Raw genomic sequence first — 15741 nt, forward strand, 5'->3', positions numbered from 1 at the left:
GCTGGGCCTAACCTACTGGACGGGCCGTTCATCGTCCATGCCCGGGATGGCTCCATCTCATGCGTCTCAGACGCTTGGGTGCCAGCCACTCCGATTGCCTCCAATGAATCGCTTTGTTTCGTCCTGTTACGAGTAGAACACAATCTCATAAGCTTTACATTTGAGTGCTGTCGTACCAACGAAATTGCACCATACTGAGCCAGTTGTCAGAGAGCCAAGCAACTCGTATTATTGCTTCAATAGTATCTAGCCAAGACTCAATCTTTGGGGCTTTTAGCGATTTCGACTCCACCGTTCCGCTCAATACAGGCATACGTAAGCGTCCAGCCTCTTTTTCCATTGGCATCTAGGCTTCGTATATAAGCGGGCTTGAACAGTTTCCTGGGGTTGGAAAAAGCTTGGCGTGCTGAGTGCCTCAAGGTTGATACTCCAAGAAAGGACAGATGCTCCTGTACTCCGTATCACTTCGTAAATTGCGGTCGTTTTCGATTTGTTCAAGAGTTTCAAATGATAGACACATATGGGGCTTACCAGAGGCCCATTGAAGTAACACGTATACATCGTCGGCGTGTCCCTTAGTGCTACCGCTGGTTAAGGCACTCCTGGGTTTAGGGTTCATGGATGGATGATGGATGGAGGCATCCGAGCCTTATTTGCACTCAGCCGGACAAGGGTCAATGTAGGTGAAGTTGGAGCCGTAAAATCCGGAGAAGACAACCTAGAGCCAAACCTAGCGTGCTTTTCTAAAACGAAAAGTATTTTTGTGCAGCGATCCGATACGTGAGTTCAAATCACGATGGCTATGGCTATGCTAGACATGATGCCAAGCTCTTGGTGTTGTGTTTATTCCAGCACATGGAACCTCTCGATTGGTCCCAACGTGCATCGAGGCGCCCTGTACTCTGTACATCAATGCAGAATCCGATCAACGATTACAGGATGTTCGTATACTGTACCTTGCTCTACTCGACCGGGAACACCGGCTCTTCCTCGACCATGCATCGTCCATGCTCAGTCAGCCGCTAGCAAATAGCAAATACATAACGAATGACTGTACCGCAATACTGGACGATGCCTCATCAGCTTCGAGGGTTACAACCATAACGGGGTTGGTTTGCGTAGGCGGTTAGAATTTTCTGTTTGATAGATATGACAACATTCATACAATGCCTGAAGTTTTGAGGACAGCGCTTGCGCGTCAAACAATGGGGAATCAGGTGTAGACCGTGCCAGTAATGGTTGATGATTGTGATTAGCGTCTCACCTGAAAGTTCCGATTGTGTTAGATGCCATGGATGGCCATTTGACACAGCCTAACAGCTTCTGTCAGGCCCCCCTACAGCGCGATCGGCCAGGTCCACTCTGTTTGATCGTCAGGCATTTGAAGAGCCGGCAACTCATCTCTCAAGAGCCGCAGATCATCATGTCAGCTACGTACGTACTGTAACATGACTTACAGCAGAATCTTCCATCTTACAACGCTACCTACAGAGTACAGCAGAGTAGCTTACCATATGGAGAAGAGTTTCAAGATATATCCTAATTAGGGAATGCAACCTCACCCTGCTGGCTACAGCTGAAAGCAAGTTCATTACAATCATTTACGTCATGAGTCCCGATACTGTGGTGGTAGCTCCCCTACACGACGTCTATTGAGGATGCTATCAACCTGTCCAGCTGATCTTTGCATGCGTGGGGACATGAATACATGTCACATCATGACAGTGTCTCAATAAACTGCGTCATGTATTAGCTCTCTCCTTATTATGAATGGCATGCTTCCTGAGCGAATATTGACAACACAGGAGGGTCATTGCGCGCTGTTGGCGGCCCATACTTTGGCATTCATGATAGGTTAAGTTGATGCTTTTAGATCAGTTGCACCAAAACCAGGTGCGGCAACCTTCACACTGGAGACACCTTAATTTATTCAATGTGGCTGCTGTTTCGTCTCATGACGTGTAAAAAGGTATGTGTCTCAAACGCCAACACGTGGTGCTTCGATTATGTTCCTAACGTCAAATTCTAGTGAAATTCTGCCGTCGGGTTCGAGAATGCTATTCATGGTCGGAACTTGGCTACCTCTAAGTAGCTACCTATGTACAGTACTACCTCCTAACCTAGATGATCAATTCATGCGATTTTTGTATATTGACCCACCCGTGCCTGGGCTGAAAACCAGCACATGGTTTCGCCAATTGTCTAACATTCAACATATTCTATGGTATCACTACAGGGTATCAATTTCTACATTGTTACTTTAAGCTTCCCCAGATATCGATCCGAGAATGGTCTTTTTCTCTTTGTGACAGAGAGATCTGAACAAATTACCCGATCATGTTATGGATTTCTGCCATTGGATGCTTTACCACTCTCACGGAAGCTGGCCGAAGCACAACCTTTTTTTTTTACGGACCGGTCGCACAAAAACAGTCAACCGGAACAAAGTCGTTAGGGGGGATCAAACTTTTATAGTAAAAAGGAAGGATTTTTCCCTTTCACTTCCCCCTTTTCCCCCTTCTCTTCCAGTGTAAGGCCTGTCTCTCTTGCGGTTGGGGTCAACAAGGAGCTCGGGTTCCTGCGGGAGAAGAACAGTGTTTGTGATCATTGGTCGCTTTGACTCAGAAATTGCCATTTTTGGATGTCGCCTTTTCTCTGGCGGTATAGCAGTCGGTATTGAGGTCTGTCTTATCACGTGTCTAAACTGTCTGTAATCCCATCCCCCAACCGTACCTACACTCCGATCTTGTCTCAATTGTGAGCCTGAGCCCGAGCCTGATTACTCCTTTCAGGAATTTCAATCTTTGGCACAGCAGCAGTCTCACCACAGGTTGCGGCCAGGCAACTCAAACTGGGCAGGCAGCATCAGCATCAGGCTTGTATAGCTGGAATGCTCATTCAACCATATTCGATTCTGGCGCCCGTCCCAATATCAACACTACCATCGCTCCCGGTGCGACGCCTGGCACGCACGACATGGCGCCCGTGTCGCAAGAGATGGTTCGCTTCAGAGACGACTCATCGTACACATGAGACCCCCATCTTGCCTTTTCGGTTCGAGACGGGCATAGGCCTTTTTGCGAAGCGACCTCCTCGCCCTTTCCCTCCGCCTTTTCTGTCTCCTCCGTCTACATCATTCACGGATCCTCTGAGTACACATCACCAGAGCCGCGACCGTCGTGCCTTTGTCCACGGCCAACTGATAAGAGGAAAAACGAACGGCGATGATGCTGTTTATGCAAGTGATTATTTCATTTGTGCCAACGACGGCGTAGGAGCGTGGGCTACGAGGCCGAGAGGACATGCTGGGTAAGTAATCGGTCAACTTCCGAGCTGTTACAATTAGCCGCTTACATTTATCCCAGACTTTGGTCACGACTTGTTTCGCATTTCTGGTCCTCCGCGATCGAAGAAGAACTGGCTGAAATAGAAAAATCCAAAGAACCCAACCCTATCGCTAGTCTACAGAGCGCATACGATCGGACCCTTGCTGCGACGACTGAGCATGACTGTTTGGGCACGACAACAGTTTGCGGAGCACAACTATACTACAAGACTTGCACCGAGAATGAAGCACAGACGTCGCCAGTCTTGTATGTAACCAATCTTGGCGACTGCCAGGTTATGGTTCTCCGCCCCAGCACCGAGAAGATCATCTTCAAAACTGTGGAGCAATGGCACTGGTTTGATTGCCCACGACAGCTTGGCACAAACAGCCCTGACACGCCCAACGATAATGCAATTGTGGACAAGATCGATTTGGAAGTTGGCGATGTTGTGCTGGCAATGACCGACGGCGTTATCGATAATCTTTGGGAGCACGAGATTGTTGCGAGTATACTCAAAAGTATTAAAGAGTGGGAATCTGGAAGACACCCAGAAGCTCACAGAGGTGACCTCACAGGCGGTCGTAATGGTGGAATGAGGGCAGCTGCCCAGGATCTCATTGAAGCAGCCAAGGAAATAGCCCTAGATCCCTTCGCTGAGAGTCCATTTATGGAACGTGCGATCGAAGAAGGTTTGGCGAGCGAAGGTGGTAAGTTTTACACATTGCACATCTTGCTGCACAGAAATCTAACATGAGTAGGCAAACTCGATGATATCAGTGTTGTCGCTGCCCTATGTGTGGAGAATGAGGGTTAATGGTAGTCTCTTTGCTGGACATTCGAGACATCTGAACGACTTAGAGTAGACTTGACGGAATGAGCGAAGCATTATGCTACCTACTTAATTACACGATTTAATGATGGGATGGGATACACATAGCCCGGATATAAGGCTTGCCATGCATTATAGAAGAATTTGCTGACTAAATATAAAAACGATTACTCTGAACTGAACTATTGATCATCTACGTGCCACCATGATAATACTTAGTTGTAGGATGCAATAGGATCCCTTGGAGAAACAAGACGATTTTAAGATCATACAATAAGAATCAGAACCATATAAACATTGCGCTAGTAGTAACGATACTTATACCTTGGATATGATTATCACTATAAAGCTGTAGATTTAAAATAAAATTGCTTTCTTTAAGACTCTTTTCCCTTCATGACAAGTGGGATAGCGGGGCATGATGATGGCTAGCGGGTCGCGTCTGGCATATCTTATCGCACGTGCCGCGATAAGGAAATTTATTTTTTGGAGTTGATCTTGACTTCACCTGGTGTCGCATCAAGTTTTGTTTGGTACGCTCAAGCAACTGGCTCAGCCCCTGACACAGCAACAAGCTATTCAAGATGAGAGGAAAGAGGTCAAAACAGTACCGGAAGCTCATGGAGCAATTCTCCCAGACTTTCGGCTTCCGTGAACCGTATCAAGTCTTGGGTAAGTTGTCGCAAACTGCTATTGTCCCGACAATTTGGTGGGAAAAGCTAGCACGAACAAAGCTTACAATATCTAGTCGATGCCGAGATGATCCAAGATTCCTCCCGATGCAAGATGGACCTCGAGCCTGCTCTGTCAAGGACTGTCCATGGCAAGGTCAAGTCCAGTATGTCCCATCACCAAGCTGTCTTGCGACCAATTGCTAACTTGACCAGTGGTGACGCAGTGTGAGATGCGCAAGCTCTACGCTACGCGAAATGAAGATTTTATAAAGCTCGGCCAATCCCTCGAAAGACGAAGATGCGGTCATCACCCTAACGAGTACCCCGAACCGCTGAGCACTCAAGAATGCCTTCGATCAGTAGTCGACCCCAAGGACACAAACCAAAACAAGCATCGTTATGTGGTTGCCAGTCAAGATCAGGAAGTGCGAAGGATGCTACGAGGAATCAAAGGTGTTCCTCTAATCTATATCAAGAGGAGTGTCATGATACTCGAGCCAATGGCCGACGAAAGTGTTCAGGTCCGAGCGAGGGAAGAGAGGAGCAAGTTCCGAGCAGAAATCAAGAGCTCCGTCGGAAAGCGAAAGCGAGAAGACGCAGACGATGATGATGAGAAGGCCGACAAGAAGGACGCCGGTACTACAGAAGACCAAAAGAAGAAGAAAAAGAAGGGGTATGGATCCAAAGGACCCAACCCTCTGGCAGTCCAAAAGCCGAAGAAGCCAAAGACGGATGGCCAGCAACCACGAAAGCAGGAATCCTCCGAGGTCAAGGAGAACACACAAGAAGGCGCCGGCAAGCGAAAGAGACGGAGACGGAACAAGACCTCTGAGACAGAGGACCAAGGCGAAGCGAATACTACCACTACCACTGAGGTGACTATGGCAGACGCTTAAGTCTTGGAAAGAAGCGGGCATCGCGGGAGGAATGCTAATAGGATATCGCGTGTTAACCCCAGGAAATGCGCCAAGGTAGTTTATCGAAAGGAGTGTGCGCCATTGGCGATACCCGAGAAGATAGCATAGGTTGAGAGGGGATCAAGGGGTGTGGTGAAAAGGATATAGTGTTTAAGCGTTAACAACGGTGTCAATTTAATTGGAAAACGATGCATTCAAGTTGCATTGACTCTAATTTTTGCTTTATCACGATGTTGCAACCAATTGACAAAAACAGCCCAGGCCAAGGAGCGTCGCATCTCCTTTTGCAAAGAATTGTTAGGAGTCGCGTGAGGTATGAAGAAGAAATTGCCTTCAAGATATCCCATATGTGGTAGGCTTGGAGTGGAACATTGCATGGGTTCCTTGCACCAAAGTGCTGACGTCCACTAAGAATCCACCCATCCACTGTCTGTTAGGGGCCATCAACCGCCTCTGGGTCGACCCCCACTCGTAGTAATTCAAGACGGATTTTATCCACTTCAATATAGGAGTTCGTTTCTGGAATAGCAGAGGGACGAGGGGAATAGCAAGCCCGTCGCCTGTTCTTTTACAACAATTCGACTTCTGGACCTTTTGATACGGGGTAATTCTCGCGTCGAATCACCACTTACATCATCTCACCTCACTCCTTGGCTGGCTTCAACCTTAAAGGAGTCCTGGTGATTTGATTGCCCGCAGCACTTTTGATTTGGGGTCGAATGTCGTTACTAGGCCTTCGGCCCTCTCGATCCATTTGAAGCGCCTTTGAATAACCCAAGACATCCTTCACTTCTTCATATTTCTTTTTCAAGAAAGCGGTTCTTAACAAGCCCGTTGAGCGGGGATACCAAACTTAATCACGGTCTTTCATTATTGAGACGTCATGACTACCCAAGCCGATGTAGACGATTTTGGCCTGCCCATCAGGCGGTATCCGACTCCGAAGAACGACGAACCTGCCGATGCGCCTACTGATGCGCCTACCGATGCCTCTAAAGGAGAGACGCCTGCCTCGTCTTCGTTGGACGGAGCTGCTACTGACGAGCAATCGAAAGCCCCTGAAGCCAAGGACGATAAAGATAAGACCAAGGATCAAGCGACACCTCCTGCTGGCGAAGCGGTCAAAGCAGATGACCAGAGCGATACTTTTGAAGATGCCCGGTCTGAACAGTCAAGCCCTAGGAAAGAAACTAGATTAGAGACTTCTGCTGTCGCGCAGGAAACTCCCACACCGATCGAGACTACGCCTACAAAGAACGAATCTCTCGACACTGAAAGCACACCCAGCGAGTCGAAGCCGGGAGTCCCTGAAGAGGTTTTACCAAAAGCAACAGATGTTCCTGAAAAGCCTGTAGAAGAGAACAAAGTGCTGGCAGTCGAAAGTGCTCGCCCTACCGATCACAAGCCCGAAGTTTCCGAAGAAGTACAACCAGCAGTCAACGATGCACCTAAGCCTAAAGATATCGAAGTGGGTGTTGATAAGAAAGAATCTCCTTCAGATGTTACAGTCCCGGTTCCTACTTCACCCATACAGCCCAAGCGTGAACAGATTTCTGAATTTTCCCACCAAAAGATCACGGAACAGCCAGAAGAGAAGAAGGGCGAAGCCGAATTAGAATGGCAGGAGATGCCTGCATACGCCCGGTATGATATGTATAACGACGATGACAAGCTAGTTGCCAAGGAATACGATGCGGAGGAAGTCGAAACATATGAATACGGAGGACTTGGTGGTGCTGGCAAGGGCTACACCCGCGTGTTCCTGGATGATGACGCCGAGTCTGCGACAAGTATGGACGAGAACACAAAATATCTTTTCAAGAGTGCAGCCGGAACCAGCATGGTGGATGACGACGATGGACGGGACGCTATCGGTCAGATGCAGGCCACCAAGGATCTTTTGACAGAGGGGCAAAGAGTCGCATACGTTGGATTGGTCCGTCTCGAAATTGTCAGACTTGTGAAAGAGGAGGAAAAGATGAAGACGTTCAAGAAGACAAAGAAAGAAGTCGGCATCGCAGTTGAATCCATGATGATGTGGGGTCAAAAGATGATGCTTCGACTTTACGCTCACATGGAGATTAACGAGGCAGAGCAAATCATGATTGAACAGCTGGCCGAACATGGAGTAATGCCTCAAGACTTGTCGCCCGCGCTCGTTACCAATGCTCGCGTAGCAAACCCTATGGCAGAGGGTGAGGCATCTATGCCAGGTACCCCCTCTCTGGATGAGAAGCCCGCCGAGGTACCACCACCATACCAGGCGCTTGACGGCGAGGAGCTATCGGATGTCAAAACGCCATCACAGCTTCCCACAACGTCAAAGATTGATATTGATTTACGATGGACGGTTCTCTGCGATCTCTTTCTACTCTTGATTGCTGATTCTATCTATGATGCGCGCTCAAGAGTGCTACTTGAACGGGTCGGTGAGAGTCTTGATATCACCTGGATTGACATCTGTCGTTTTGAGAAGAAGGTGACAGAGGCTCTCGAGATGCAGCAGGCGGCTGAGAAGGAGAACTGGAATGAGGAGGAGCACACAGAGGCCCGAAGGAAGAAGGCATTAACTCGCCGATATGTCATGATGGGTCTGGCTACAGTAGGTGGCGGCTTGGTTATCGGTCTCTCGGCTGGTCTTCTCGCTCCCGTCATCGGAGCTGGTCTGGCTACCGGTTTAACAGCTGTCGGAGTGACAGGTACTGGTAGTTTTCTTGGTGGTGTTGGAGGAGCAGCTATCATCACATCGGGTGCAGCAGCATCAGGAAGTCTTATCGGAGGCCGAGCTGCAGGTCGAAGAACTGGTGCAGTCAAGACATTCGAATACCGGCCCCTTCACAACAATAAGCGAGTTAATCTTATTGTGACCATCTCTGGGTGGCTGACGGGTAAGGTCGATGACGTCCGATTGCCTTTTAGTACGGTCGACCCTGTCATGGGTGACATTTACTCCGTGCTTTTCGAGCCTGAGATGCTTCGAAGTATGGGTGACACCATCAATATCCTGGCTACTGAAGTAAGCTTTCCTGTTCTCTTTTGACATGACGTGCGAAACTAATCTTTCCCAAGGCTCTTACATCGAGTATTCAACAAATCCTTGGTACAACCATTTTAGCAACTCTCATGTCGGCTATTCAGCTGCCGATTATCCTGACCAAGCTCTCCTATCTTATTGATAACCCTTGGGCCGTTTCTCTGGACCGCGCTACAGCTGCCGGAAAGATTCTTGCAGATTCTCTCATCGAGCGCAATCTGGGAACCCGACCAATTACATTAGTTGGGTTCTCAATTGGAGCCCGAGTGGTCTTCTCTTGTCTTCAAGAGCTCGCCAAGAAGGGTGGGGTTGGTATTGTTCAGAACGTTTACATGTTTGGCTCGCCTATTGTGGTGAGTAGGGAGGAGTACATCAAGGCCAAGACTGTTGTTTCTGGCCGATTCCTCAATGCCTATAACCGAAACGACTGGATTCTTGGTTATCTGTTCCGACTCACAAGTGGAGGTATCCGCCGGGTAGCTGGTTTAGCTCCTGTTGAGGAATGCCCCTTTGTCGAGAATATGGACGTTACTGATCTTGTGAATGGCCACATGGACTATCGTCAAAAGATGCCCGTCTTGCTGATGAGGTGTGGATGGTCTGTTGACAGCGAGGAGTTTGTTGAAATTGAGGACCCAGACCCAGACAACCATAATGAGCGACAACGAGAGTTGATTAACGAGATTGAAGAGGCTCGTAAGAACCTGGAGAAGGATGGCAAGGCGAAGAAGTCTGGACGATTTAGCTTCTTCGGTAGACGAAAGAACGCCGGGAAGCAGGATTGGGAGATTTACGAAGATCAAAAGAAGAACGGAGATTATAAAGACAAGGCAAAGGAAGGAGGCGACAGCAATACCGGCGTTCTGTTCGATATCGATGCAATTCGAGCAGAAATTGCCAAGGATGCTCGTGATCATTACGCCAGTCATGAAGATCTTCAGGTAAAGGAGATCAAGTCAACATTGCCTCCCATGAAGTTGGACGTGTCGTCGCTTCCAGGGTCTCCGTCAGCAACGGCCAATGGCTCCCAAACCAACATTAATACAGCACGAGACTCGCACGATATTAGAGGGTCCCAAGAGCGGTCTCACAGTTACACGCCCAGCTATACCAGGCAGGCGACACCACCTGCTTATGGCTCACCATACGGCGCAGGGTTCGGGTCAGAACATGGCAATGCATACGGCTCAGACCGACACGACGAGGACGATATCCAGATGACGTTTGATACGTCGTTTGATGATCACCCGCGGTCGACAGCGACAACGGCGCCGGCTACCGAAACTACACCAACTCGACCACCGATTAAAACGGCACAGACACTGCCTTCAATGACATTGCACGAGCCGTGGGGCGATTCCGACGACGACGATTTTGGCAAGGAGAAGGAGATTTCAATGACATTCGCTTGATTTGGCAATACTAGGAGTTCTTTCTGAGTTACTGGTGTTTTACAGGTCGGCGGTTAGAAGAGCTCAGCCTCTGGGTCTTCGACATTTGACTCTGGCATTGAGTTTTTACGGCGGCGCATGGCTTTGATTTATTTTTTTGAATGTTGTTGCATTCCTGAAGGAGTAATCAAAAGAATGATTGGTGCATTATTAGCATAGTAGTTAGTACCTATCTAGAATACCTGACGTGGTAAGCATGAGCAATGACAAAGATGAGATGGAGGAAGAGGAGAATAAGTCCTAATTGAAATTTTGATGCATTTGAATTGTTGCGCCGAATAAATTATTGGTCTGTGTGTCGTTGTTACTGCCGCAAATGCTACTCGATGTTGGCCTGGTCATCCGTTCTATAAAAAGCACATGGAATATGTGCGTGTGACTGACTGTTGGGCGATCTTTGTTAACGTAACCTCTCGCTACACACTGATGCACTGTACTACAATTATCGTGGTTTGCGAACCAGCCAGTCTGGCTAAGTCCATGGGTTGGTTGCCGGAGCATAGGTAGCGAGAGTTAAACTGTACCCTTGGCCCGTATTACTAGCGAGATGTTAAAAAAGACCTTTTGAGTATTCTAGCTTCAGGGTACGATTTGACCGAGGTTGAGGCTGAGTGATAGTATTAAATCGAGACTTTGCTCCGAAGTAGCTGAGAGGTGAGTATGTCTCTAGTGTTACGTTGATTGGGCTTCAAAGTAAAAGATCGGATGATCCGTTGTGTCAGCAGAATTCACTCACGCTATTAAGAATTATGCAGTTGATGAGTAGAGCTGGCTGCTGTGTGCAAGTACGGTTGTTTCTTATGTCTCACCACCGGAGCAAATTTGTGAAGATGGGCGAGATCGTCGGGTTGTTGGTGTACGCGAGACTATTGGGGGCGAAGTCAGAAAATGAGCATCCTTTAAATTATGTGATGGCACAATGGTGGTGTCAGAGCGTGAGTGATAAGTTCTCTACCTCGACTACATGGCCTGTGTTTATCAAGCCCGACATAGATGAGATGGGGTACAATGCTTGTAAGATGTTTTGGTATCGAATATTTCGTCAAGAACAGAAAATGCCTATCCCATCGTTTCTCGATCTCATCTGTTGCACATATTCGAGTGATGGTAACATTTGGGCTGACGGGGCTCAGCGCTAATGTCTAAGACGCAGACCAAAGGAGCATGCTAGTGATCATGGAAGTCGAGAGCTCGTACTTCACAGTGCCCATTTGTCAGCCGCAACTGGCCTTTCCCATTGGAGAAAGGTTGAGAAGCAATGGGTGCTTTAATGCCGACGTTTCATAGGGCAGAGTCTTGGAAGAAGTTGGCGAGGCTTGCACCGCCCTCTCCACAGTTGGATGTCTGCATGTTCGCGAGAATGCAGACCCAAGTATTTGTGAATGCCGCTTGATCTCTCTCTTTGTATAACTGCACTGAGTATCCGTAGGAATATCAGAGAGGCTCAATGTTCTGTGGGATTCATTAGAAATGGTCCGAGATTGAGTATAGGGCTGTGCTGATTTCAATACTGTCAGCAACCCATAAAAAATCATCCTTCCTTCCATTGATGCTTCAGTGTCACCAACATTGGTACCTTAGTGCTGACAGAAGGACTCCATCTGTCCATCCCTTCAAAGGCGGGATTCCAGGGTCTCCGTCAACCACAGGAGGTTTCAGGGGTCCGGGCACCACCCCAGCTCGGCCCAAACTAGAACGGGCATAGAGCATTCCTCTTGTTCTCGTTTACCTCAGCTGAGGATGCTTGAGTTGGGCTGGTGGTCAAGCCAACATACGATGGTCTATTTGCACATCCAACAATGACTTTGCCGCCCAAGTTCGCTCGACTGCAACGTGATAGAAACCAACATGGAGACACGATGCATGTAGAGGAGGGCAACTGGCATATCGGCGTTTCAGAGCAAAGCCGTTTGCTGCAGCGATCCTCGTTCAGCGGCTCAGCCCAGCCAAGCAGAAACAAAACGCTAGACCGGGGTGCATTTTCCATCCGTGCAGCAAGAGAGCGGAGTGGTCTAAGTCGTTAAACTTGCCCCTTTAGGCAAGCACTGTGCTGTACCTGCCGTGTACACCTCATATGTGACCCAGGCTGAGTACTCCCTGGGCTGCACTTGCAACCATCCAGGTCAAGCCAGGCCTTGCCGCAGCAGAAAGAGGAGACTTGGAGTGATGTGACAAGGACAAGGACAAGGAAGGAGTGGCCTAACAGTTGTCCGTTTTCTTTGTTCCCTCCCCTTCTGTTCGTTCGCTCACCTTTCTTTTCGTCTTACTACTTCTCGTATCCGAAGCCAACCTCTAATAAAACAACCTCGTTTTTGTTTTCACTTGTATAGTCCTTAGGGACTTGTCCCCGAACAAACGTTATCCGCTGGTGGTTGGAAGTGGACTTGGATCCGACTATAGCTCAACGAACGAATCCCAGGAAAGCGAACACTTTGCGACGAAAGACCGGCCTCTGACTTACACATCGACCACAACGTCCACGCTTTGCACGAGTGAACGAGCGACCTAGGATTCTTCAAATCGACCAGTACAATAAATCGATATCAACGCGGCCTGAATCACTGTTACCAAATGGATCGATTGGCGAATCAAGGTCAGAGCGAGGGCGCTGGCGCGGGAGATCTTGCGAAGAACATGCAAGATGCACCGGCATCAGCATCAGCATCACCATTGCCTACAAGCAATCCCAACGATGGTTCACCAGGAAAATCAGGTGGCGGAGGCTTAAGCGACTCTAACCCTGGTAACTCTGGCGACTCTGACTCTGGGGAAGACGCCGTTCAGTTCGATACGCAGCTTTTCAATTTCAGCCCAGTATTCATAGCTGACGCTGAGCTTCAGAAGAAGGATTTCACATTTGAAGCCAGTAACAAGACTACCCTCGAAAAGGTGACATGGCAGGTTGTCCACAATAGCAAAGTTGACACGCTGGGTTCTTACAATTTCAAATCTGCAAAGAGAGATTTCAATCAATTCATCGAAGGTAAGTTCTGCTCTAGCTCATGAAGTATGGTCCCGATTCCATGTTTCTTACTAATGCACCATAATATAGTTACAAATACTACGGTATCGCTCAACTTCACGGGTGAAACCGAACAGTTCTATGGCGATAACATGCATATTGAGATCAATTGGACGAAAGATGGACTAGAGGGTGCAACCAAATCAAGACTCTTCACTATCACCAATAACGAGACTGAAAAACTTGAACTAGAGTCAAAGCTCCAAAAGGACCAGAAACAACAAGGACCCGCGGAAACAACCTTTTCACCAGACTCATCGTCAACCTCGGGAAGCATTGCACCCACCGGAACCACGGAGGCTTCCGACAGCAGCAGCGGCGGCGGCGGCGGACTTTCGACTGGCGCAACTGCTGGTATTGCGGTTGGTGCTGTTATCGGTGGTCTTCTTCTCATCGGTGCACTAGTATGGTTCCTCCTTCGCCGTCGCCGTAACAAGCACCCCAGCGAAGACTACACCATACAGCAAACCTATGCGGTGGACAAGGAAATCAATGGCCGTACCAGTGACTCGCCCAACTCACCTTACTCAGATGAGAATCACATGCAGCCTATCGCCCTTGGAAACGTTGACCGTGATCGAGGTGTCGCTCCCACCCCCCCACCAGGCCGTTCATCCGTTGCTTCACACGATCGTGGAGCCAACAGTGGTGCTCAGACGCCTCAAGGCATGTCTTCCAATGTCGCTCACCTTGTTGAAGATGGAATGACGGCCGATGAGATCCGAAGACTGGAAGAGGAGGAGCGACAGCTGGACGACGAGATTGAGCGTGCGGCGAGACGATAGTGCAGCCTCGCAAGGTCAGAAGCTATCCCTCGGTCGAAACAACTGAGGGATGCTTTAGTTTCATGCGTCAAGGGGTTCGGAGTTTTTGGGTTATGACATGTCTAGTCCTCATGGCCGCATTGGGCTAGCCACTCACTAATGTTATGTAGACTGTATCATTCGCCTACGATGGAGTGAACAGGTAGTAGGTGGCTGGTCGATCGTATCTATCGCGAAAATACCAGAGCCTTTTGTATTTAAAGGGGGCCGAAGAAGGAACCAAAATCTACGATAATTTGCTTGCACTTCTTAAAGCGTTTATAATCCATGAATGTTATTAGCCAATATAGTTATACGTAATAAGTCCCGTCATTGTTTCTCCTGTCACAAAACGAATGCCCGCAAATGATCGTGTCGTGAGTGGCAAATGACCGGTATGGCTCAAAATGGACATATGATTTGGCGTTCAAGTCTGATATTCATACACTCCCTGCCTATAGGCGTCTTGAAACAGCAATTACTTATTGCAAACCCACACCAACAATGAAGAACCCCACTGATTTTAATCTACAACTCTCCGTGCTGACGCACCATTGAAGTCAGCCTTCGCGTGGTATCAAATCAGACGTGTGCGAGCGGCTTCACTCTTTTCGCCCACAGAATCCTCGAGTACACTGTATGGCTCAAGAAACCACGTTGCTGAAGAAAACAGCTATCAACTGCGAGAGAACCAGTTGCTGACCATGTTGCTCGCGATGTTGCCAGCCAGGTTACCTGTGCCAAAGGCGCTTCCAGCAATGCTAGAGGCGTTGCTGAACTTGTCGCACCGGGAAAAGGCCAGAGTGTTCATGATTGTAAGAACAAGGGCGATGACTTGACACGAATTGTTAGCTCTCTGTATCTGGATTTGCTCTAAAAGGAAGGGGTGCAAACTTACCAACGAGAGGCAGCCATAGGAACTGCAATCGCACAAGAGCAAGAATGGCCATCAGAACCCACAGCATAGGTTGGATATACAAAGCGAGCCAGAAGAAGCGGCTGTCGGTAGGGTTGATGGTCTTGGTTCCAGGCTCGCTGCTCTCAAACACCCACTGCGATTCGCCCGACTGAGGATCAACTTCGTTCCACCATCGCAGACCAACGAGACGACGACCGGCAATGTTCTTGATGTAGTAAAAGTCGGCGGCGAGGAGGAGTATGGTGATGATGAAAATCATGATCCTGGATGGAAAAGAGACGTTAATATTTCTGCCCTTTTGTTGCAAGAGGTTCGTAAGGTTGTCACGCACATGCTTTGTATGATCCACAAGCCGAGAAAGTAGATCAGGACACTTGCTGAGGCTCAAGTTAGCAATTGCGCTTCGTTTGGTGGATTGGCTCGAGGTTCAATAGGGACGTACATATTCTGAAGCCGAGGAAAGTGAGGAGCGTAATGGGATGCGCGCTGAGGCGCCAGCTAAGAGCGCCCGGCGCGGCGGGCTGTGGTTGCGTGGCATCCATGATAGTTGGAACAAGGTGCAGATATTCAGGAATTCGTCAGGGTATCTCGATTTCTCCTCGTCCAAAGGGAGTCGTAGCCGTGGAGAGAAAATGCCAGAGTAAGAAAAAGAGCGTTGTTTCGATATCGTAGAAAGCCGATCGTAGGGACCTGAGAAGAAACGAAAAAAAACGTGGGTGGTTCGTTGGAGTTGTGAGAACAAGAGAGAGCTTCAGAGCTAACT

The 15741-nt window shown here is 48.6% G+C and overlaps 7 protein-coding genes across 7 annotated transcripts; 6 read left to right on the top strand and 1 right to left on the bottom strand.

The window, feature by feature from the left end:
- Nucleotides 1-796: 796 nt before the first annotated feature.
- FGSG_11766 (uncharacterized protein) lies at nt 797-1543 on the top strand (the record flags this gene model as incomplete). The annotated part of the gene is made up of 4 exons (XM_011317800.1): nt 797-872; nt 919-1112; nt 1321-1434; nt 1460-1543. The coding sequence occupies 4 exons, from the start codon at nt 797-799 to the stop codon at nt 1541-1543; spliced, it is 468 nt and encodes a 155-aa protein (XP_011316102.1).
- Nucleotides 1544-2890: 1347 nt separating this feature from the next.
- FGSG_00435 (uncharacterized protein) lies at nt 2891-4143 on the top strand (the record flags this gene model as incomplete). Its single annotated transcript, XM_011317801.1, has 3 exons — nt 2891-3309; nt 3366-4036; nt 4088-4143. 3 exons carry the CDS (start codon nt 2891-2893, stop codon nt 4141-4143), a joined length of 1146 nt encoding a protein of 381 aa, XP_011316103.1.
- A 599-nt stretch (nt 4144-4742) lies between these two features.
- Nucleotides 4743-5728, top strand: FGSG_00436 (uncharacterized protein; the record flags this gene model as incomplete). The annotated part of the gene is made up of 3 exons (XM_011317802.1): nt 4743-4830; nt 4907-4996; nt 5094-5728. 3 exons carry the CDS (start codon nt 4743-4745, stop codon nt 5726-5728), a joined length of 813 nt encoding a protein of 270 aa, XP_011316104.1.
- Nucleotides 5729-6632: 904 nt separating this feature from the next.
- FGSG_00437 (uncharacterized protein) lies at nt 6633-10195 on the top strand (the record flags this gene model as incomplete). The annotated part of the gene is made up of 2 exons (XM_011317803.1): nt 6633-8765; nt 8819-10195. The coding sequence occupies 2 exons, from the start codon at nt 6633-6635 to the stop codon at nt 10193-10195; spliced, it is 3510 nt and encodes a 1169-aa protein (XP_011316105.1).
- Nucleotides 10196-11064: 869 nt separating this feature from the next.
- Nucleotides 11065-11373, top strand: FGSG_11767 (uncharacterized protein; the record flags this gene model as incomplete). The annotated part of the gene is made up of 1 exon (XM_011317804.1): nt 11065-11373. The coding sequence occupies one exon, from the start codon at nt 11065-11067 to the stop codon at nt 11371-11373; it is 309 nt and encodes a 102-aa protein (XP_011316106.1).
- Nucleotides 11374-12805: 1432 nt separating this feature from the next.
- On the top strand, nt 12806-14334 carry FGSG_00438 (uncharacterized protein; the record flags this gene model as incomplete). Its single annotated transcript, XM_011317805.1, has 2 exons — nt 12806-13217; nt 13287-14334. The coding sequence occupies 2 exons, from the start codon at nt 12806-12808 to the stop codon at nt 14039-14041; spliced, it is 1167 nt and encodes a 388-aa protein (XP_011316107.1). The 3' UTR covers nt 14042-14334.
- A 364-nt stretch (nt 14335-14698) lies between these two features.
- FGSG_00439 (uncharacterized protein) lies at nt 14699-15698 on the bottom strand. The gene is made up of 4 exons (XM_011317806.1): nt 15421-15698; nt 15310-15355; nt 14958-15241; nt 14699-14893 (listed from the first exon to the last, which is right to left on the bottom strand). The coding sequence occupies exons 1-4, from the start codon at nt 15518-15520 to the stop codon at nt 14736-14738; spliced, it is 588 nt and encodes a 195-aa protein (XP_011316108.1). The 5' UTR covers nt 15521-15698; the 3' UTR covers nt 14699-14735.
- Between the last annotated feature and the right edge of the window lie 43 nt (nt 15699-15741).

This window comes from Fusarium graminearum, chromosome 1 (genome assembly GCF_000240135.3).
Source record: "Fusarium graminearum PH-1 chromosome 1, whole genome shotgun sequence".
Lineage (NCBI taxonomy): Eukaryota > Fungi > Ascomycota > Sordariomycetes > Hypocreales > Nectriaceae > Fusarium > Fusarium graminearum.

Coding starts and splice junctions, on each gene's coding strand:
- FGSG_00439 (XM_011317806.1), bottom strand. CDS start 15,520: ATGGATGCCACGCAACCACAGCCCGCCGCGCCGGGCGCTCTTAGCTGG. Junction 15,356..15,420: donor TTTCCTCGGCTTCAGAATAT/GTACGTCCCTAT, acceptor CTTGAGCCTCAG/CAAGTGTCCTGATCTACTTT. Junction 14,894..14,957: donor CCTATGGCTGCCTCTCGTTG/GTAAGTTTGCAC, acceptor ATTCGTGTCAAG/TCATCGCCCTTGTTCTTACA.